General features: G+C 44.8%; 1 protein-coding gene across 1 annotated transcript in view; it reads right to left on the bottom strand.

Moving 5' to 3' along the window:
- The window catches only part of LOC115476557 (ectonucleotide pyrophosphatase/phosphodiesterase family member 7-like), a 77473-nt gene that overhangs the window by 9861 nt on the left and 44090 nt on the right, over positions 1 to 23522 (bottom strand). The window contains exons 3-4 of the mRNA XM_030212983.1: positions 8978 to 9604; positions 2212 to 2458 (exon numbers count right to left, since the gene is read on the bottom strand). Of these exons, the coding sequence (XP_030068843.1) occupies positions 2212 to 2458; positions 8978 to 9604 (874 nt within the window). The remainder of the gene's footprint in view (positions 1 to 2211; positions 2459 to 8977; positions 9605 to 23522) is intronic.

Genomic DNA, 23522 nt, shown 5'->3' with positions numbered 1-23522 from the left:
TCACCTCTGTGTGAAGGTGCTGCACGGGCAAGAAGAACATCTGATCACCACGAATCTTCAGGACGTCTCCTTCCCTGAGCTGGGCCTGCCCCTGTTTGACATAAGTAACCTACGTAGGTTATTTATGTCAGACGGGGGCGGGCCCAGCTCAGGGAAGAAGGAGAGACGTCCTGAAGACTCGCGGTGATCAGATGTTCTTCTTGCCCGTGCAGCGCCTTCACACAGAGGTGAAAGGTGTTGCAGAGGCCCAGTAAGGCGGAGGGGGGAGCGGCGGCAACGACCTCAGGGGGGGCGGTGGGGGCAGGGCATGGGGCGGAGGATGGTGGGAGGCGGAGCTGTGGAAGAAAGAGGAAGGGAGGGGGGCTGGGGCTGCTAAAGTTTGGATTTCTATGCTGCAGGGGGAAGCGGGGAGCAGCTGTGACCACGGGGGGGGGGGCAAGGCCGTCCAAACAGGACGCTCCTGACGAGCGCCTTTGCCCCATCCCGAAACACGTGTTTGTGTTTTGTTTTTTTTTTTGTTGTTTTGACGTTTGTGGCATGCACAGAGCAGCCAGCATAACGCTTGGCTGCTCTGCGCATGCTTTAGGGGCCGATTACCGACGGGGATTACACCAGTTTAATGCATTGTACTTTATTACAATACTGCACCGAACATGTGCGACTTGTTTTTTTTCGTTTTTTTCAAATTCATTAGGGACTTTTACGTTTTCGATTGTTTTACGTTTGGTTGATGCATCTGGCCCTGAGCCAGGTGGGGAGGGCCAAGGAAAGGTTAGAAGTCTTTGATTCATTTGGAACTAATTTGTATACAGCTTTACTTTCATGAACATTGAGATGGTTGTTCTTCCTTCTCCAAGATAAAAAGGAAAGAAACTATTAAGGAGGTAACTGTCCTTTTATCCCTGTTGAGAAAAGGAGTTCAAAGGAGCTCACCCTAAGGAAAAGGGGACTGTTATGTGAACAAAAGGAAGGCCTTTTTTTTTTTGGGACTGGTGGACAAATTCCCTATAGACAGTGGTGTACCAAGGGGGGGCGGTCCGCCCCGGGTTCACCCCGCTGGAGGGTGCCGCGGTGCGTGCCTGCTCCTAGTTCGCTAAACTTTGTTCATTCGCTGAAGCTCCCTCTGCCCCAGAACAGGTTACTTCCTGTTCCGGGGCAGAGGGAGCTGCAGCGAACGAACGAAGTTTAGCGAACTCGGAGGAGCAGGCGCGCGCCGCGGCACCCCCCAGCGGCGTGCACCCGGGGGGGGTGTCATTTGGCCGGAGGGGGGAGGTGTCATCTAGCGGGAGGGGGGGGGGGCATCGGCGCTCCGCCCCGGGTGCCATCCAGGCCAGGAACGCCACTGCCTATAGATTCCTTTTTGTAGAATGAAGTCCATCTATCTCTGTTGAAATAAGAAGAGCAGCAGCAGTTGCCTTTAGGGCAGAGTTTTTCTGTCTTCTCTGTGGATAGGAGAGAGTGATCCTGAGGGAGTTCTCTTTTGTTTTTCCTGGCTGGCAAGGAGCATGCCACAAGACATAGGAGAAGTAAATGTATGATGTTTGATTAATAATGTTTATCTAATGCTGTAGTACTTCAAGAAAGAAAAACTATGTCAAATGCATTATTTATTTTGTACAAATCTTCAGTAAAGAATGGAAGCACCTCATATCAGTCTGTGAATATTTGTGGTGAATAGAGAAAAGTACATCTGGGCCTTGAAGGGAAATTTCTCTCCTCCACCCTTGACTCAGAGTGAAGCTAGGGAGAAAAACAGGGTAAAATAAATGTTCTGTGAACTCTTGGGATGTAAATCTACCAACAAACTGTCCCAAAGCAAATTACCCTGAAGGCCAACAAACATAGTGGCCCTAAAGTTTAGTGTGCACTAAATGCTAAGAAGCCCATAGGTATAAAATGGACTTATTCGCATTTAGCATGTCCTAAGCTTTAGTAAAAGGGCCCCATAGTGTTCTAACTGAACTCGCTTAGCTGTATGAATAGTGGCAGAATATCTTTGCAATATGTATAGCTCAGTGGTCCTGCATATACTTATAGTACCACTGACTATATGTATAAAGGCACTGAATATATGCAAATGATTTAAATGCTATGGCAGGCATTTAAATGTGAACTTTTATGAATTTAGTGAGACAAATAGGTTGTTGCTACAGAAAGTGTGATATTCAAATGACACCACACGCCACCAGGGGGCACTGTGCATACACTTACCTGACTGACGTTGTGGAGGTTCAGAAGTGCTGTGGAGCATTTCTTGGGTAAAAGCCAAGGACCCATTATTAGGCTCAGGATTGACCCCCAAGAGTTTACACATCAATGGATAAATATGGATGCTGTCAAATGGTTCAGCCAAGTAATTCTTCTTAAAATCTGGGCCAAAAGCTCTGAATATTGTCTTCATGTCCATATAGTTATTATCAAACCCGTGGTCACCTTTGTTAACATAAATAATGAACCTCTGAAAGGCAAATAGAGAAACAGAGCATACTTTAGGGAGCAAACAGAAGCAACTTCCAGTATTTATTTTATAATATATACCTTATCAAGAGTTAGTTTTCTGGTATACAGAGAAGGACGCCTTTGATGAAGTATCTCTGAGACTCTGCAGAGGCCTCACTCCTTACAGCTGATCTTTCTATTTTGCCTAAGTCTCCTACACCTTACATTATGTTTGTGTTTACTTGTCTGTTGGTTTTTATTAGATTGCAAGGTTTGAGGACTAGGGATTGTCTTCTATATATATCTGTACAAATAATAATAATAATATAATGTACTTAACTCCATAATGGGCAAGGATATAGTAGAGAACTTCAACATGAGAGGCCTTCATACTCTTTAACTGAAATGCTGTAGGCAATCGACCATTAACTGTCTCCATAAAACCTTTGGGCTCATTTTTAAACTCAATTCATTACAAACGAGGTGTGTAAGATGGTAAAATGTCTGTGTGTTGCAGTTTTGTTTTAGTGTGTGTTACCCACTTACAGCATTTGAATGAGCTCCACCAAACTCTGTGTGGAGGTAGGACCTTGGGCAAACATATGATATTTCCATTTTTTAAAGTTGATGAGTGATTGCAGGGGATCATAGAAACAGAACAGGGTTAACCCTTTGGTTGATCCTAGGCAAAACAAACACTTCGGAGCCCCCAACTACAACAGTTTAAAACTTGATTATAGAATTGCCCTTCACAAGTATAGGCACTGATATTGAATGCATATATGTCTACCACCTTAATTCTATGTAGTTTGCCAAGTGTTAGGTGCTAATTAAGTACCTAACTTAGGCAATTATAATGGAAGTTTCACTCCAAAATGGGGGTGAAATGGCAGTTAGGTGCCTAAGTACACTTAGGCACTATTCTATAACTTAGTGCCTAACTTCCAATCTCTCCTGCACTACAAAGCAGTCAAGATACTATCAGACAATGCCATGGCAATGGCCTACATCAGGGCGGAACAAAAGTTGTCCTGTGGCACAGGGGATGGTGAACTGATATCCTGTGTGGAACAGAATCTGTGCTGTCAGCGACAGATGTAGCAGGGGTGTCCAATGTAGAGGCAGATTATCTCAGCAGGAACCTTCTGGATCCAGGGTAGTGGGTCTCTCTTAGAGGAGGCTTTCCTGGCTATAGTGCAGCTCTGGGGGCCACCAATTATGGTTTTCATGGCCACGGCCAGAAATGCCAAGGATCCTTGTTTTTTCAGTCACAAAAAGAAGCCAATATTAGAAGGGATAGATGCTTTGGCTCAGTGGTGGACCCATTGAGGGTTGTTGTATGCGTTTCTGCCCTGGCTCATGATCAGGTGAGTCATTCAGAAGATCAAGTCTCAAAGCAGCTATGTAGTTCTGGTAGCCCCGAATTGGCCAAGGCACCTGTGGTACAGGGGTCTGCTGCAGTTGCTGGTTGGGGAGCTTCTTTGGTTGTAGTTACTTTTTATAATCAGGGCAGGATTTACTGTTTAGGGGCCCTAGGCAACAAGTGTGTTGAGCTCCCCATTATAATATAAATACATTTTAAAACTCCCACAAATAGGGCCCTGTGAGGTTCTGACTGCTGAGGAAAACCAGCAGAGGAGAAAGCGGAAGGGAAAAATTGCTGTTGACTGACTCCTCCTGCTGACTGGAGGGCAATGCACAGGGAGTGAGAAGAATTAACAGAGACCTGTGGGTAGTGGTGGTTCTGCCCTCCTCTCTCCCAGATATGCCAAGTTACACAGTTCCAGGCTGGAGATTTCATGCCAGTCCTGGTTTGGAACTTACATTCCAAAGCAGTGTGGGATTTGTAGTGCCTGACCCTGCCCGTTGAAATCAGTGCTGCAGTTCTATAATGCACCAGGATGGGGTGGTGAGAAATCCAAGACTGTCACAAAATCTCCAGCCTGGAACTGAGTAACTTGGCATCTCTGCTCTCTTCCACCCAGTGCCGTTCCTAGGGGCGCTGACACCCGGGGCGGTCGCCGATGTGCCCCGCCCCCCCCCCCCCCGGTGCAGCGTGAACCCCCTTGTCGCCCCCCCACCCCAGCGAAAGAAACCCCCCTCCCCCGGTGCAAGCCGCTGGGGGGGGGGGGGTGCCGTGCGCCGCTCAGCTTCGTTGCTTCCATGCTCCCTCTGCCCCGGAACAGGAAGTAACTGTTCCGGGGCAGAGGGAGCATGGAAACAACAAAGCTGACTGGCGCATGGCACCCCCCCCAGCGGCGTGCACCCGGGGCGGGCCGCACCCACCGCCCCCCCCTTAGTACGCCACTGCTTCCACCCCCAAACTTCTTTTTTTGCCAGCAGCTGAATTAAAAGGGCAAGAATTAGCACATCCAAAAGGGCCCCTCCTAAACTCTTGGGCCCTAGGAAGGTGCCTAGGCTGCCTATCCCATAATCCTACCCTGTTTATGATACACCTGGAATGCTACACCTGTTCCAGAAGGGAAATTTGAGGCCAGTCCTGGATCTCTGATAAATCTATCCTGACACATTATAGAACCTGCAGCACTGATTTCAAGGGCTAGAATCAGGGACTACAAATACCATGCTGCTTTGGGGTACATGTACCAAACAGGACTGGCCTACAGTCTCCCTCTTGGGACTGCTTAACTTGTCAGCTGTATTCAGCAGAGATGTTTCTGAATTAGTATGGCATCTGAAATCAAATGTACTTGCATAGACAAAGTGAGCAAAAACAACATGGAAAGCTCACAGAGAGCATACAGTTTTGCTATAAAGCAGCATGGATCTGCATGTACACACTGGTTTCTTCTGCCTAATACATGTTTTAATTGGTTTGCCCACTATGTGTCACTGTTGTGCCACAAAGGAAAAGCTTCAAGCAAGCATACCTTACTGTGTAAGTGAGGAATCTGCAACTCCTTACCGAGTTTCCACCACAGCAGACAAGTAGTATTTAGCCAACACTGAACTGGCTTATAAAATCCAGGCAAAACAAATTATTTTTACACCAAATTCTTAACTAGACATCTTTAGAGGCGTACTAATGATTTCCACATTATGGTACCTGTCTTTACAACAGTACATTAACATAACATCTGGTTTCAAATGCTCTTCTGCTACTGCAACGTCATCTGCTTGTCCTACGTACAGTTAACTGTAAAAATATCCTTTTTCTTTGTAAGTTATTTAGCTCCGTACGTCAAGTGTGGGGCGAACTAGCAGAGGTGGACTTCCAGTAGGTAAAATAGGCAGCTGCCTTACCGAGGGGAAGGGGTATCATGCTCCTATGTGGCTCCTGTTATTTTCCAAAGGCCAGTCAAAATGACATCAGGTGGAAGGGACCCCCCAGGCTTACTGTAAATTGCAATTTAGGAAGCAGACCTCTTCACCCCAGCCTTGTTCCCAACACATCCTCATTCTCCTGTCTTTCCACCCCCTATCTTTATTCCATCTCTTTTCATTCCCACCCTAGTCCTCTTTCTTTGCCTTTCTCTTCTTATCCTCAGTCCTCTTTCCGTCCTTTCTTATCCCCATCCTAGGTGCCTATATAGATAGAAAAAGGCTAGCGTTCAAAATTCACGGAAGCCTATTGTCCAGACAGCTAAACATGAGAGTGAGTTATTAAAGACAACAGGGCTGATATTCAGACTGCAGGAGGTAGCCTGGCTAACTCCTGCAGTCAGCGGTGAGACTGGATATTCAGTGTCAGGCCGTTTCCAGGGACCAGCCATGAATATCCAGTTTATTTTTGACTAGTTTAAGCATAACCAGCCAAGCCAATATTCAGCACTGACCAGTTAAGTTTAAAGCGGCCAAAAATAGGCTTTCTATTTTGCTGGCCCAGTTTCACCACCAAACTTAGCTGGTGATGCACTGAATATTTGCGTATAGCCGGTTATATCACGTGATGTAACTGGTTAGCCGCTGAGTGCTGACTGTGAATATCAGGATATCTTCCACTGAATATTCACGGATAGCCAGTTAAGTACTATTTAACTGTCCAGGAGCCGTTCCTGGCTGGTTAAATAGCACTGAAATTTGGGGGGGATAGTGTTCTATTTAATTTAAGCAAAGTAGAGCTGGCAGTGGGCAGCATATCTGGCTTTAAAAAAGCAAGTTCCTGGAGGAAAAGTCCATAATCTGTTATTCAGATGGACATGAGGGAAGCCACTGCTTGCCCTGGGATTGGTAGTATGGAATCTTCCTACTGTTTGGGATTCCGGAATCTTTTACACTTTGGGGTTCTGGAATGTTGCTACTAATTGGGTTTCTGCCAGGTACTTGTGACCTGGATTTGGCCACTACTGGAAGCAGAATACTGGGCTGGATGGACCATTGTTCTGATCCAGTATGGCTATTCTTATGTTCTTATGTCCGCTGCTGGCATTAAACCCAGAAATTCAATGTTGGGCCATTTCTGGAGACTGGCATTGAATATCCAGGATTATCTTGGCTGCTAAAAAGTTAACCGGTTATGCCGATATTCAGTACTAACAGGTTAACTTTTTAGCCGTCAAAGATAGGCCTACTATTTAAGCAGCCTATTTTGACCACACAACATTGCTGGTTTGTTACTGAATATCCGCACCTAACTAGCTATGTCATGCGATATAGCCGGTTACCCCCGGATTCTATATAGCACACCTAGAGATCGGCTCCGAAATCGGTGCAGATTTTATAACAATATATGTAATTTAACAAGCTAATGAGCGCTGATAACAATGCTTAGCAAGTAATAATGAGCACTAATTGGCACTGATTAGAATTTAGGCGCACAACTTGTTAAATGTATTCTGTAACGATGTGCACCAAACTTCTGATGCATGCAGGCAAAAAAGGGCACGGTTTTATGGGTGAAGAAATGGGCATTTCATGGGCATTCTGAAATTTAGGCACCTAGTTATAGAATATGTCCAGTATGCCTTAATCTACATGCTGGGATTTACGCCACATTTTCTTTGGAGTAAATGGATATGCATAGATTTAGGCGCTGAAATATCAACTAATCGTATTCCATAATCAGTGCCTAAATCTCGGCACCAATTATAGAATACGCTTAGTTGGCACTGATATCGGTGCCAATGTTTTTTAGGCAACATATATAGAATCTCCCCCGTAGTGACTAGCTGCTAACCGGGATATTCAGCAGGAGATAACTGTATCTTCCAATGAATATCTGTGGTTAGGAGCTTAAATGCTATTTGACCAGCTGGGAGCGTTCCTGGCCAGTTAAATAGTTTTGAATAATGGGGGTTTGGTGCCTAATTTCTATAGTGTGCAAATCAAAGAGGGGGAATGGACATGGGAGGGGCATGGTTGGGTCAGAAGCATGCCAAGCAATTAGGCACTAAGGTATAGAATACTGTCCATTATGCCTGTAACTGGAAGTATTTGGGTGTGAACATTTACACCGGCCATTGACATGGTGTAAATGCTCGCACCTAGAATTAGGCAACAAAATGCAGACTTACTCTAGTATTCTAGAATGTCAAATATGTGTGATATTGCTGTTATAGAATTGAACCTTAACACCCAACGTTTTGGTGCCTAAGTGCTTAACACACTTTAGTTAAAGAGCCCCAATGAGTTCCTGCAAATGACAAGATGGATTCGGATAGGCTGGATTGGGCTTTGACGGCAACTCCAATAGTTGAAACATAAGAACAGAGCTGGGCGAACTTCTACAGTCTGTGTACCAGAAACACCAAAGAAAGACCATGATCAAGTACATAATACCACGTTCATTGCTGATTTTAATCTTGAATTGAATTGATAATGAATGTAACTGTTGGATAGACTGGGTGGACCATTCAGGTCTTTATCTGCCATCACTTACTATGTAAGTACTACTCTTACCCCTTCTAGCACAGGAATAGAAAATCAGTGTTTTACTGGTGGTTTTATGAAACAGGTGCCTGTGCATTAGTTGCTACTTTTTCCAACTACTACTACTACTACTACTATTTAGCATTTCTATAGCGCTACAAGGCATACGCAGCGCTGCACAAACATAGAAGAAAGTTAGGACTCTTCAGCTTGGAAAAGAAATGGCTGAGGGATAATATGATTGGGGGATACAAAATCCTGAGTGGTGTAGAATGAATAGAAGTGAATCGACTTGAAAGAATCAAAGACTAGGGGATACTCAATGAGGTTACATGGAAATACTTTTGAAACAAATAGGAGGAAATATTTTTTCACTCAATGGATATTTAAGCTCTGGAACTCTTTGCCGGAGGATCTGGTAACAGCAGGCAGTGTATCTGGTTTTTTTTAAAGTTTGTCAAGTTCCTAGAGGAAAAGTCCATAGTCTGCTATTGAGACAGACATGGGAAAGCCACTGCTTGCCCTAGGATTGGTAGCATGGAATGTTGCTATTTGGGTTTCTGCCAGGTACTTGTGACCTGGATTGGCCACTGAAAGAAAAAGGATACTGGGCCTAGATAGACCATTGGTCTGACCCAGTATGGTTATTCTTATGGGTTTTTTTTAAATAATAAAACTCAAAGGTAGGTAATAACATAATTGATCTTACCCCGTTAATGTTGTAGCCCAGATCTCCATAAACTATGATTGGTAAAATTCTATCATTTTTAGCATAATGAAAATGAGCTGGAAATTCCTCTTTCTTATAGACATGTAAGTGAGGATGAGCATTTTTCAGGGCTTGATATAACTCCTCCTCTTTGCCTGGTTTAGGTAATATCATCCCATGGCCACCATAGTCCACTATGTCAAATTTGGTCAAATTTTTGAAGCTAATATACTTTGACAGCAGGACTTCCTCTACATTAGGTGCTTTCTTAATGGTGGTCATTCCATGGTCAGATGTAATGATAACGTTAAGTTTGTCCTTTAAATTATGTGCCTCAATGGCATTTATGAGGTAGCCAATGGTTCTATCAATCTGCCGAATAATAGTTCTTCTTTCTTCAGTTTCTGGACCCTTGAGGTGCCCCACTTGATCTGGTTCTCCATAGTACAGAGTGACAAAGTCAAAGTTTTCTTCAGTAAACCATTTCAAGACGATGTCAATATTCTCACGCCACTCAGTCTCATTAGAATCCGGATGGCTAAATGACTCCACTAACGATCGATAGACTGATTGCCCACTGTAATTTGCACCTCCACCAGGATAATGGAACGAGCCTGTCTTTCTTCCCTGTGAATTTAAAAAACAAATGACTTGTAATTTGTAACTAGATTACATATTTGCTTCTTGTAAGCAGTCTGGACAAAGAATAAGAAAAATAATCCATCTTATTCCTCAGCACTTAGAAATGCACAAAAAAAGTTATAAAAAGATAGGATAGAAGACATAAATAATTTCCATATCAGCACTTCATCCGTATTATGGTTAAAACTTGAAACCTGATTTTGTCTTAATGATTTTGGTGCCAATACCATGGTTAAGAAAAACATGACTGTAATTTGTCTGAATTTTAGAAAATGTCATGTCTCTGGAAGGAGATAATTGAATCAGCCTGAAATATTATTTGGCTAGCACCATGTTCAGTTTTCCATTTAAATCTTCATTTGTAGCCAAAGCAATACAACAAATGCTTGACACAGAGATGGCCTGCTTCTGAAATAGGCTTAGCTATAGTACATTTCTCATGGAGCTTGAAACTAAACTGGACTGCATTTGTCACGCATTTAAATGGCAGCAATGCAATGGGACTGGCGTGTGAGCTGAGAAGTTGAAAATTCAGAGACAGCACTAGATATGGCATGCCAGCTTCTGACTAAGCAAAATGAAATACTCAATACTCACCATTACTCAGTTATTTTTTTTACCATAATTCATGCTCTTGTCCAAAGTGCAGAACATACAATAGTGAATTATTATTTCCCAAATACTTGTTTTTATTCTGCTTTTTTCAGAAAAAATGAAAAGCTGTGTTACCTGTTGTGTTAACAATTAAAGCGCAGTAACAACCTCCACGTTAACTGCAAGGTGCAGTCCCCACCTATTTCCCTGATTTCCACGTTAGCTGTTTAATGGTGCAGTTAGCACACAAAAGGTGCTCATTTTCAAAGCAAATAGGCATCTTAAAATACCTTTAAAAAGGTCCATCCGCTAAAAATGTCCAAATCATGGTTTTTAGAAAGTCAGAATTTGGACGTTTTGAAAGGACCAGTGGCGTACCAAGGGGGAGGGGGCAGTGGGGGCGGTCCACCCCGGGTGCACGCCGCTGGGGGGGTGCCGCGCGCCTGTTGGCTCTGCTCGTTTTTTGCTCCCTCTGCCCCGGAACAGGTTTGGAGGGATCACATTTACAAAAAAAAAGTTATAGTGGGATTTGAACCCGTGTCCCTTGTTTTACAGTCCACTGCATTAACCCCTAGGCTACTCCTCTGGTCTGTAGAGACATCTGGGTGGCCATATTTTTGAAAATGATGCCAGACAAAGGTTTATGTCCCTGTTTTTTTTTTTTAATTTTACTTTTTTTTATTTAGGTTTTACTCACACTTTCTTCAGTAGTAGCTCAAGGTGAGTTACATTCAGGTACACTGGTTATTTCTCAGTTCATGGAGGGCTAACAATCTAAGTTGTTTTTTTTTTTTTTACCTGAGGCAATGGAGGGTTAAGTGATTTGTCCAAGATCATGAGGAGCAGCGGTGGGATTTGAGCCAGCCACCTCTGGATGTCAAGACTGGTGCTCTAATCACTAGGCCACTCCCCCACTTGTTGCTCAAAAGTTGGATGTTTCACTTTGGAAAATAGATATTTTGAATGCTTTCAGTGCAAAAATGTCCATCTCACAGCCGTAATCAAACAGGAAATATATATATTTTTTGGACTTTGACGTTGTGTTGAATGGGCTATGTCAGCACTGCAATGCGTCAGCCACTAGCACATCTTAGTAAACAGCGGGGATTAACTGTTAGCATAGCATGCTAAATGTTATTACACATTAAGTCCTATTTTAAACAGCTAACACAGCTTAGTAAATGGGTCTCTTAACTTACCTCCAGATGAGTTTGAAATGCATTTTTATGAGTTTTAAGCACAATCAATGAAAGTTGTAATATCGGTGGTTTATATAACTGACATTTGGACAGATGGAATTAACTGGTTGTGGCTGTTTTCACAGTACAGTAGTCTCACTTATCTGACCTTCACTTATCCGACATTCTGGATTATCTGACATACCTACGTGACATCACAGCATTGTTAATAAGATGCATGTGGGTTTCTCTTTCGTGATGTCATGTTTAGTTAAAAAGCAGCAATGCTGCGTAAGATTTTTGGGTACATTAAGGGGTGAATTCTCTATATGGCACTTAAAAAACTGGTGCTGAAAAACGTGCTATTCTATAAACTGCACTTAAAGTTAGGTACAGATTATAGAATAGCACTTAGACAACAACACTGCCTGTGTCCTTGGCAAGACTTGTCTCAGTTGTGCATACCATGATAACATCAAGATTGGATTATTGTAATGCACTCTACCCTGGTCCGACTACAAAGGGTTTGCACCAGCTCCAATTGATTCAGAATGCTGCAGCAAGACTAATAGAAGGTTGTAAGCGACTTGACCACATCACACCATTTTTGAATAAACTTCACTGGCTACCAGTACAAGACAGAACCAAATTTAAAACTCTCTGTTTGACTTTCAAGGCCCTTAAAGGAAATGGCCCAGAGTACTTGAAGAATAGGATCTTCCTCTACACACCTTCAAAGTCACTAAGGTCCTCCTAAGGAGTTTCCCTAACCACACCGTCTCCAAAAGACATTACACGATCTGGTACCCGCGAGTGAGCCTTGTCCGGAGTAGCTCCCATGCTCTGGAATGCATTCCTGAAAGGCTTCGTTTAACACAAAACTATCTCTAGTTCAGAAAGCAGGTGAAAGCTTGGCTCTTCAACCAGGCCTTTGACACCAGCTGCCCATAGTATAGCAGGACATGTTTATCCACTCCTACCCTAGCCAAAATAATGTTCAAGCACCTTTCTGACCTCATTTGCAACTTTCTTTAACTAGTCCCTTATTTTCTTACTCCTGTTACTCTATCTTATCTATCAATATGTTCCATCTTTGCTTACACCCATTGCTGTCCATTAAAATGTTTTATTGTGTATTGTGGCATAGTAAGGTAGCATACTATGCCATTATTTGTATTGTTGTTTGAATATTTTTACTGCTGTAATTTGTCTGTTGCTTATGTTTGACTTATTTTTGCTGTACACCACCTTGAGTGAATTCCTTCAAAAAGGCAGAAAATAAACACAAATAAATAAGGAGCTGCGCATAAATTTAGCGCCACTATTTGCACCAATGAAAACAAATTATCCAAAATGCAGCCATTCGACTCATTACAAAGGTTAGGAAATATGATCACATTACTCCTCATCTAAAAGATGCACATTGGCTGACTATGTTGCATCGAATCATTTACAGAATCTTATTACTTATTTTCAAGACTTTATCGTCACATGAGCCACTTTATCTTTCCAAGAAAAAAACCTGCTTGTTGTTAAAAACTATTGCATCATCGTTCATGAACATATTAAAGAAGCTACATTTTCGTTACAAGGCCCTCAATTATGGAATGCTCTTCCCAGTTCACTTAGGAGTCCTTTTACAAAGGCGCGCTGAAAAATGGCTTGTGGTAGTGTAGGCGTGGGTTTTGGGCGTACACAGAATCATTTTTCAGCGCACATGTAAAAAAGCCCTCTTTTTTTTTTTTTGCCGAAAATGGACGTGCGGCAAAATCGAAATTGCCGCGCACCCATTTTGGGTCTCAGACCTTACTGCCAGCCATAGACCTAGCGGTAAATAATTTGGGCAGTAATGACCTACGCACATCAGATGCCACTTGGCGTGCATCAGAAAATTAAATATATTTTCCAGACGCGTGTATCGGACATGCGCCAAAAATGAAATTACCGCAAGAACCTCGCGTAGTCAGGTGGTAAGTCCATTTTGGCACACGTTGGGCTTGCGTAGGCGCCTATGCAGCTTAGTAAAAGGGGCCCTTAGGTTGCAGTCTTCTATAGCAATGTGTAAAGCCAATCTTAAAACTAATTTGTTTGCAGATGCATATCAGTAATTCACCTTTCTACAGATGCAGTTCTGACTTGCCGACAACGTAGAATTTTCCTTATTGTCTTATTATTATTATTACATTTGTACCCCGCGCTTTCCCACTCAAAGCAGTTTCAATGCGGCTTACATAGTAATAGGGATTACAGGATTTTGCTAAGAAAATAAAAGTTAAATATAACAGATTAAAACAAAAGTGATAGGTAGGTAGAGAAGGACAGGGTTGAAGGAATAGGAGAGGTATAAGCAAGGGTAAAAGGGGCAGGAGGGGGATGGGTACAGGATAAGCAAATGGAATATTGGTTGGAAAGAAAGTCAAGGTCATTGTCGTTGTCACCTGGATATGTGATGGGTAGCAGGGTTAATACCTATACTACTCTCTCTCCTATCAACGATTGTAGTTCTATCCCTCTTCTCCTATTGTATCATGTCCTGTATAATGTCATGAAAAAAATTGTTTCTGTTTTTCCCCCCCATTCTTTTAGATTGTAAACTGCGTTGATGGTTTCTGGAAGGCGGGATAACAAATTTTAAATAAACTTGAAACTTGCCCACAGCTACATTTACGCACGGTGCCCCAATTACATGTGTAACTCAAAACCACACCCCCAATCTACCCCAAAATGCCTATGACCTCCCATTTCCACGCCCCCTTTTTGGGCTCCATGTAAAACTTCGCACTGTGAATGCCCCTTGCAAATATGTGCTTTCCAAGGTACAAGAGTATTTACAGAATAGCACTTAGGCAGAATATTGACATGTTCATGTATGTGTCTCCACTACATGCAAATCTATCTCATGCATATTCATTGTGGATATCTTGAAAACCAGACTGGCTGAGTGTGTCCCGAGGACTGGGATGAGACACCCTGACCTGGAGTAACAGAGTGTTCTTACATTTAGGTGCTCCGATACAAGTTTATGCTACTATCTCTCTATATAAAACGCACCTCCAACGTTCTAATGAAGCCTCCACAAGTCCCAATGTTCTAAATCTGTAGTGGTGTAGATCAAAATTTGCCCATGAGTGTTTGCCCCGCCCTCGCGTCCATCGTGATCACGTCAAAACGTGACATCATGATGTCACATGCTTTGCGAAACGAAACAAAGGAGGAGAATGAGCAAAACACACGGTCAAGATTCAGGCAGCCATGTGGGGAGTTGCAGCGCGAATGGGAGAGGGGAGGACAGACAGGCGCAGGAGGGCTGCAGGGCCGTCAGAGAAAAGAGGGGGTCAGCTGTTCGCCGGAAAGGGGTTTGCAACGCTGTTGCGGGGCACAGAGAGACAGGAATGGAGATTTTAACAGCTGCATTGGGGAGACTTATGAGAAAAAGGAACAGGAGGGAGGGAAGGTGGGTGTGCGTGTAAGAGCTGCTAGCTCAGCGGCGGCGGGGCGGAGGGAAAGAGGAGTAGGTGGCTTCCGCTGGTATCTCTCACTCTCCCCCGGGGAACAACTGACTCACTCAATGCCACACAGCAGTGGCAGCGACGCACAATGACCGGCATACAGCCTCCCAATGACGTGACCATGCGCGCACTGGCTTGGCCGAAATCTGCCAGCCCCTCACGTGCCGCTGGCTGCGCCATGCCCGTTCTGTTCCGTGCTGCTAGCAATCTCTGCTGTTGGCTATCTCCGCGAGCTGAGCAGCGGTCATGGGATACTGAAGCAGACAGGGCTGGCAACCCCTTTCTTGCAAATGCCAGGGCACTAAGAGGCATAGGTAGCAAGCTGTACATTAACAGCCCTGCGTTGCACATTTAAACATGTGCTTCTTCTGTTTTAAATAGTATGCAAATAACTTGCGCAAACAAAGATGTGTGCAGACACGGGACCACGCAAGTCGCCATGGAAACATGCACATCCTTCCAGGTGTGAGTTGGACGTAAGCTCAGTGTTATGGGGGAGAATTCTAGAGAAACTTTGGTGAGGTTGTATGTATATTCGTTATGAACATTGCAATGCTGTTTTGATATTGCCGAGCGGGGAAGGAGCAGAATCAGACGGATGAGAACAGGTGGCAGGGGGGGTTCAGGGAGGGGTTTCTGGAACTAACATAGGGGAGGAAAGGGGGAGAGGAGGGGAGGGCAAAGGGAAGAGTGGGGGGGAGGGAGAAGGGGGGAAACACACTCTATCTCTGTCACACACACTGTATCTGCGTGAAACACACTCTCTCTCACACTCACTGTCATACGCACTCGCACGCAGTCATTCTGAACCACACGCACTCACAGATACACAAGCACCCAGTCTCAATCTCGCTCTGACACACAATCGCATAGTCACTCTCTCACACACAGTCACTCTCTCACACACACTCACTCAAACATACACACTACGAGGAAAACCTGGCTAGCGCCCATTTCATTTGTTTCCGAAACGGGCCTTTTTTACTAGTTCTATAATAGAATCTGGGCACCCAGATGCTATAAAATTGGCACTTCCTGCACAGCACTGGGGTACCTAAAGTGAGGCACCATGCGCTAGAATTACCACCAGAGGTGTAGCTTGCTGAGGAGCAAAGGGAGCAGCTGCTCCCCCAAACGGACTTTGAGTAAAATGGTGCCTATGCAGATCAGCCCTTCAGCTTCAGACTGATGCCTATTTTATAAAAATGTCTGCTCCCCACGACATTAAAACCTCTACGCTTCCAATAACTATCTATATGTTTTGTGCTTCATATTTATTACAATTTCCAATTTAAATAAAAACAAGACAATTTCCAAGCAGAAATGCACAGGAAAATCTACAAAAAAGTATACAAGCATAGGAAAGGTAATTTTATAACTAGCTAAGCAGGTTAGATTAATACATACTAATACATTCTTTTGAATAGAAGATGCTGATCGAGGGATTGCTTCCAATTACCTCCTTGTGGGTCAAGAAGTGTTTTTTCCCCTTTTCCACTGTAGAACTTTAATAATTGGTAGCTGTTCTTTCTCAAATAGGTTATTACTGCACAACCTTTGTGCAGATCAAATCTAGGAAATGTTCACATTAAATTCTACTTCAGTTTCTTAGTGAAGTATAGAGCATTGTGTTTCCCCACAGGTTTTCAATATGTGTAGCAGTAGGGTGCATGCCTGTGTGCAGTGATGAAAGGGATTCGTTTTTAGAAAGACTCGTAAGGGGCCTCCATCATCCCATCTAGATTTTTCTACAAGTGGGCTTAGCACTTTAGCCTGCACTTGTGATGGAATCTTTACCCTGTTTGTTTCAGCAAAATCTATTTATTTATTTATTGATGCTTCCTGTACCGCCTGCACTAACTGGCAGACCAAGGCGGTGAACAGTTTAAAAATTACAAATAAGAAGGGGGGGAGGGGGGCATAGATTCGGGAAGGGTAATACTCTGCATATTGGAGGGACATGTGTATTATTAGCCAGGAGAGCAATCCTTTGACAGAACACAGTACACAGAGCAAAACACAAGATATAATTACTGGAGTTTAATATAAAAGTTTATTGTTAATAGTTATGCAACTGTACTGTAATTATACATGTCCACATCATAAATATATAAGAAGACAAGAGGGAAGGGATAGGGGAGAAAAGTTTGGAAAACTTTGATGACAGAAGTTTCAGGTTCATTAATATGTGATAGAATTGTTTGTTATCCAATTTATATTGATTAATATGGACTTGTATACCATGTGAACTCATCAATAAAAAATTGTTGAAACATAAAAATTACAAATAAGAAATACAAAAAAGGAACTCCATTATTCGAATAGGAAAGGAAATGCACACAACACCAAGAGATTCAGACAGTAAGGGCTAAAGTAATATGTCGACTTCTTCAAAAGTTAATGCATCAGTAACCACAAAATCTTGTTATAACAGACTAGGAAGCAAAGTGAGTTTCTTGGTGATCTATTCAGTGGAGGGTAGCTCATGCCTTTTGTCAAGAATAGCTCAAAGTGAGTTACATTCAGGTAAAGTAGGCATTTTCCTCCGGATTCTGCACAGGCCGCACAGATCCGTGCATAAAACAAATTAGCCAATTGAGTGCTAATGATCAATAATTGGTGTTAACAAGCATTTAATTGGCGGTAATTAGGACTTAGGCACAGATCTACCACACAACCATTCTATAACACGCATGCTTAAATTTCATAGCACGCAACCAGGGCTGTAGCGAGATATGTGCGGGCAGTGCAGCTGCATAGGGCACAAGGTAGGTGGGGACTCCAAAACTGTGTCCTATCCATTGCTCTCCTTGTGTCACGTTCTCGAGGGCCTTGGCATACTGTCAGGTCCTCAAGGCAGCACTGGGAATTGTGAGCCCTTGGGCCCCTGCCGCGGAGCAGCAGAGGCAGGCAAGACCGTCTTGGAACGGGATGTCCGGAAGGACCGGACCGGAACTCTGGACTGGAAGTAGGCAACTGAACCGGCAGAACAGGAACCGCGTCACCTGTACTTAGCCACATTTCTGCTAGAGTTGAGCTCTAGCGTGCGGGCGGCCGACAGGACTTGTAGGGCAAGGCCGGAACTGAAGATCCAGAGGACCCACCTCGGGTCTAGGAAACACAGGGGAACAATACTAGACTGCACTAAGTGCTGCACGCAGCCGCTAAGCCAGGCACACCAGACAGACTAGACAGACAGAAGCTTATCAGGAGCAGGGACTAGGGCAGACATGCAAGCAAGGAAGAAGGGGAGACTGGGAATGCCCCCAGGGCAAACCCACTAGCTAGGTCGAGGCAGGTAACAGGATAAATCCCCCAGAAGATACACACTAGCTAGACAGATACAGGAATCAGGATACATAAGCAGGGATCCGGATAAGCACACAGGATATACAAGCAAGGCACAAGGTAGACACATGGGACAGAAGGTAGCTAGGCAGAGCGGGAAACCGGATAACACTAGCTAGCCAAAACCAGGACTCAGGACGAACAAGCAGGAACCAGGATGTGCACACAGGATATACAAGGGTCAGGATGTGCACACAGAATATACAAGCAGGGAGTAGGGCAGGCTGCCAACACAGACGGGGAAACCAGGGCTGAACAGCAGGCTCTAAACACAGACTAAAGGCAGAAGGATAGCAACCAGGATGTGCACACAGGATATACAAGGTTCAGGATGTGCACACAGAATATACAAGCAAGGAGTAGGGCAGGCTGCAAACACAGACTAAAGGCAGAAGGCTAGCAACCCACGCAGAAGGGCAAGCAGCCCACAGGTACTGGGAACCGAAGGGCACTAGCCCACACAGAAGGGCAAGAAGCCCACAGGTACTAAGCAGAAGGGCAAGCCCACACAGAAGACAGGCTTAGAAGCAGCGCAGCAATACACTAACTAACCTGTCAGCCTCTGGGCATGACACCAGACAATGACACTATGCGAAGGCCCTGACTGCAAGCACAGGCCTTCCTTATAAAGGAACTAACTGATGAGTCACCACCAGCAGGACAGAAGCAGGAAGTTCCTTGCCTCCAAACAGAGGCTTGACACACAGAGGAAGTGAGCCCACAGGAAGGACAAGCAGGAGCCATCTTGGATACTGGCATAGAGGAGGCGGCAGCCATCTTGGAAGAGGCATAGCCCACACAGGTGAGGTCCAGTAAGGCAATCAGCACACAGAGCCAGAGAGAAACTAAGATAGAGACAGACACAGAGACAAGCAGAAGCCAGCACAGCCACTGACTCCCAGAAACAGGGTAAGTATGAGGGTGATCACGGCCACAGACGTAACACCTTGCTTGGCTGCAACATAGGGGGTGGGATAGGAGCTCTAGAGAGCATATTTCTGGCTCGGGACAATCCTGCATGCAACTCAAAAGGGGGCGTGGCCTTGAGAGGGGCATGAGTGGGTCAGGGGTGTTCCCAGAAATTAGGCACAATGTTATAGAATATCTGCATTTGTGTGCCTAACTGCCATTGGTTAAGTGGCCAAAATTCTGGGCACTGTTTACGGAATCTAGCCCATTCTATCCCCATAGGGCTTACAATCTAAGGGTCCCTTTTAGCAAGATGTTCTATGAAATAAGCTTAGTAAATCATAACAAGGATCTCTCCCACATGCTAGTCCCTCAGTAGACAAGTGGTTAGTGCAGCGAACTTTGATCCTGGGGAATTGGGTTGGATTCCCACTGTAGCTCCTTGGGATTCTGGGCAAGTCACTTAAGCCTCCATTTCCCCAGGTACAAATAAGTACCTATAAGAGAGTCTTTATCATCCTTAATAAATAATTTTTTCTTCTGGAGCGTCGGCCATTGCTTTTGAGTCATCTTCGCTGTTTTTGGTCTGCCCATAAAATAAGACATTTTCAATTTTTTTATATGCAGATTGTGTGCTAACATTGTCATTAGCACAGGGCAACTGCAAAGAACATGGAAGCACTAGTAAGTGCTAAGGGCTCCCTCATTAACCCTGCATTATCCGTACATTACCTGAATAGGCTTCCACACCCATTCACTGCCCCTGACATGCCCCATCCAAAAATACATTTAAAAAAATACCACACGGTTAGTGCATGCAAAAGACAAAATGACCACAAAATGTGTTCTGCTGTGTTAGGGCATAGCACACCTTAGTAAAAGGGCCCTTAAGTTTGCATGAATGCAATAGAGTGTTAAGTGACCTGCCCAAAATCACGTGGAGTAGCTGTGAGATTTGAACCATGACTTCCTCATTCTTAATCTGCTGGTCTCACCATTAAGCTACTCCTTTACTCCAAAGGGATAGATTTATTTATTTCAAAATTTCTAGTCCGCCTACAACTAGGCAAATCACAAATCAACATACATAATGAAAAAGCAAAAAGACAATAACAGGCACTAGAGTTTCCAATATTTAAAATAGTAACGGACAAGATCAGTCCCATGCATGTTCAAACAAATATGTCTTCAGCAACTTACTGAACTGAGCCCTACTGCTACACGGTCTCAAGTAACTTAGGGGGTCTTTTACTAAGGCGCGCTAGTGTTTTTAGCGCGCCAGGGGCGTAGCTATGGGTGGGCCTGGATGGGCCCAGGCCCACCCAGTTTTGTCTCAGGCCCATCCTCACCTTCTCCCACCCCCACCCCCACCGTAGCGCTGCCTCCTCTCCTGCACTTCACGGTCTCTGTCTCCCACCCTCGCGGCAGCGCTTTCAATTTGCTATCAGCGCTGCCTGCCTGACAGCTGACAGATGCGGAGCGACGTCCTCCTGCTCCGGGGCCTTCTCTCTGCCGCGTTGATTCAACTTCCTGTTTACGCAGGGCAGATTGCACGCAGCAGAGGGAAGGTCCCGGAGCAGGACGTCGTCGTGCCGCGTCTGTCAGCTGTCAGGCAGGCAGCGCTGATAGAGTGCTGCCGCGAGGGTGGGAGATGGAGACCATGAAGTGCAGGAGAGGAGGCAGCGCCACGGTGGGAGAAGGTGAGTGGAGGCAGCGCCGATAACTTTAAATGTGCTGGACCGTGTGTGTGTGTGGGGGGGGGGGGGTTGTAGTGCCCACCCATCCAACCCGCTGGTCCACCCAAAAATTGTCTTCTGGCTACGCCACTGCAGCGCGTGCTAAAAATAGGCACATGCTAAATGCTAGAGACGCCCATAGAAATACATAGGTGTCTATAGCATTTAGCGCGTGCCTATTTTTAGTGTACGGTAAAAACGCTAGCACGCCATAGTAAAAGACTTCCTTGGTAACTTGTTCCAGGTTTGCGAACCTGCTATTGAGAATGCAGTATTCCTTGTATTAGCAAATACCACAATTTACAGTTTCCCATTCATCAAATTTTCAGACCTCAAAGATCGAACGGGTCGATGTTCCTGAATTACATCCTTAAGGTATGGAGGAACACAATCAGAATACAGTACTCGGTGTACCAACTGTACCACCTTGTAGTGTACCCGAGCGTGTATGGGCAACCAATGCAAAGAGCGTAAGACTGGAGATATATGCTCAAACCTAGCATGTGGAGAGCATATATGAAAATGCCTCTGGGAGTATGTTGATTTTGATGAATACAGACTTTGAGGTCCTTCTACTAAGCTGTGGCACACCCTTACATGGGTCATTTCCACGTTCTAAGGCCACTTTTTGTCATGGCTGAAAAATGGCTGATTTTCCATTTTCTGATTTAATGACCATACACTAATGCTGCCTTTAGCACAAGGCCATTAAAATTAGCATGTGAGTCCAGTGGCGTAGCAAGGGCAGGGCGGTGGCCCGCCCCGGGTGTACGCTGCTGGAGGGTGCAGAGAGCAGCCATGCGCCTGTTGGCTCTGCTGGTTCCCTGCTCCCTCTACCCCGGAACAGGTTACTTCCTGTTCCGAGGCAAAGGGAGCAGGGAGCCAGTGGAGCCGACAGGCACGCGGCTGCTCTCTGCACCCTCCAGCAGCCAAGAATGCACCCGGAGGGGGGGGGGTGTTGTGCTGCACCCCGGGGGGGGGGGTGCGCGCGCAGCGGCAATCTGCCCCGGGTGGCAGCCGACCTAGGAACACCACTTTGTGAGCCCTTTCCACCACCGCTTCTGTAGGCGGTAATGGCTCATGCAGTAGTTCTGTGCTAATAAGTTAGGGGGTCTTTTACAAAGGCGCAATGGCATTTTTAGCGTGTGTTGATGATTAGCGGAAGCTAAACACCCATAGAAATATATGGGCATCCTTAGCGTTTAGCGAAGGCTTATTTTCAGTGCATACTAAAAACACTAATGCCAGGGGCGTAGCCAGATCTCGACGTGGGAGGGGGCCAGATCCCGAGGTGGAGGGGCACATTTTAGTCTGCCGCCCCGCTGCCCTGCCACTCCCCACCCAGTGCTGTAGCAAATACCTTGCCTGGTGGGAGTCCCCAACCCCCACCAGCTGAAGCCTTCTCCAGCACCGGTTTCCGGCACCGCCGCGTTGCCTATCCTGCTCTCTCTTCCCCCTCACGTCCTGCATGCTCCTTTTAGTGAAACTGACAAGGCTTCAGCTAGCGGGGGTTGGGGACCCCTGCCAGGAAAACCAGGGGCCCAGAGGAAATTGGGGGGGGGGCCAGGCTAGCGCACCTTTGTAAAAGGACCCATTAGTGTGTGGTAATGTAGCTGCTCTAACCGATTACAGCAGACACGTCCGCCCTCCGTTCCAAGACATGGGCCTGCAGTGAAAAAATAACTGTTATATTTGGTAGTGTGCGCACATGTCCAAGGTACCACGAGATGCCTCAGCACGTCCTGCGATATGCCATTTTAAGCTATGCTAAGCACACAGTGCTTACCACAGCTTGGTAAAAGGGCACCGTTATTTTTTGTGAATAGATCTGCCTGACTTGGTTCCCTGCAAATGGGGGTATTGTACAGGTTCTTTAGTTCCACGCTAGAAAGCCTGATCTTTCTTCCAGCGTATTTGTGAAAGTTGATATAAACAGGGGTTAAGTTTACTTTGGTAGAGAACTACTCTCCTGCAGACTATTGGATTTTCACTGCTCTGCCGGGAAATTGCAGTGGACTTGAAGCCACTTTTTCTTTCCAGCTTAAAACAGGAAAATAAAATTGGCAATTCAGCTGACAGCTCAGATGATCAGTTGTGAGGATATCCTTTTTAGTTCTGTCAGTACTGATTTGTATTTAATTCCCGGAGAGATGTTAGTGTCTAAATATTTTGAAATGTCTCTATAGTATCTATTCAATTTTAAAATACATATCAGCTATGCTAATCTCTCTAGTCAGTGGCTGCTGGCATTGCAGTACTGTTGATAGCCATGATTAAACATTTCAATAGTCTGCAATATGCACCGAGGGAGTAATTTTATAAGTGACCTAAGTGTGTAGAACAGTGTTATACAAGCTCAGATAAGCACTTATGGCCTGATCTATACTGACATAAAAATAGGGGCACAGAAAGCACTATGGATCAATACTGAGTAGCACTTGTCCAACACCTATTATTCAGATAAGTACAGCTAACCAGGATATTTATTTATTTATTACATTTGTACCCCACATTTTCCCACCTATTTGTAGGTTCAATGTGGCTTATAAATATCTAGAAGTAGGTTACAAGTTATATTGGTTTGAAGAGGATTGCAGTAGTTTTAAAATGAAAAGGTCACATTGAGGGG

The sequence above is a fragment of the Microcaecilia unicolor genome, chromosome 8 (genome assembly GCF_901765095.1).
Source record: "Microcaecilia unicolor chromosome 8, aMicUni1.1, whole genome shotgun sequence".
In the NCBI taxonomy this organism is placed as follows: Eukaryota; Metazoa; Chordata; class Amphibia; order Gymnophiona; family Siphonopidae; genus Microcaecilia; species Microcaecilia unicolor.
Note: the sequence above shows the minus strand (reverse complement) of the source record. Positions and strands in the feature narration are given on the sequence as shown.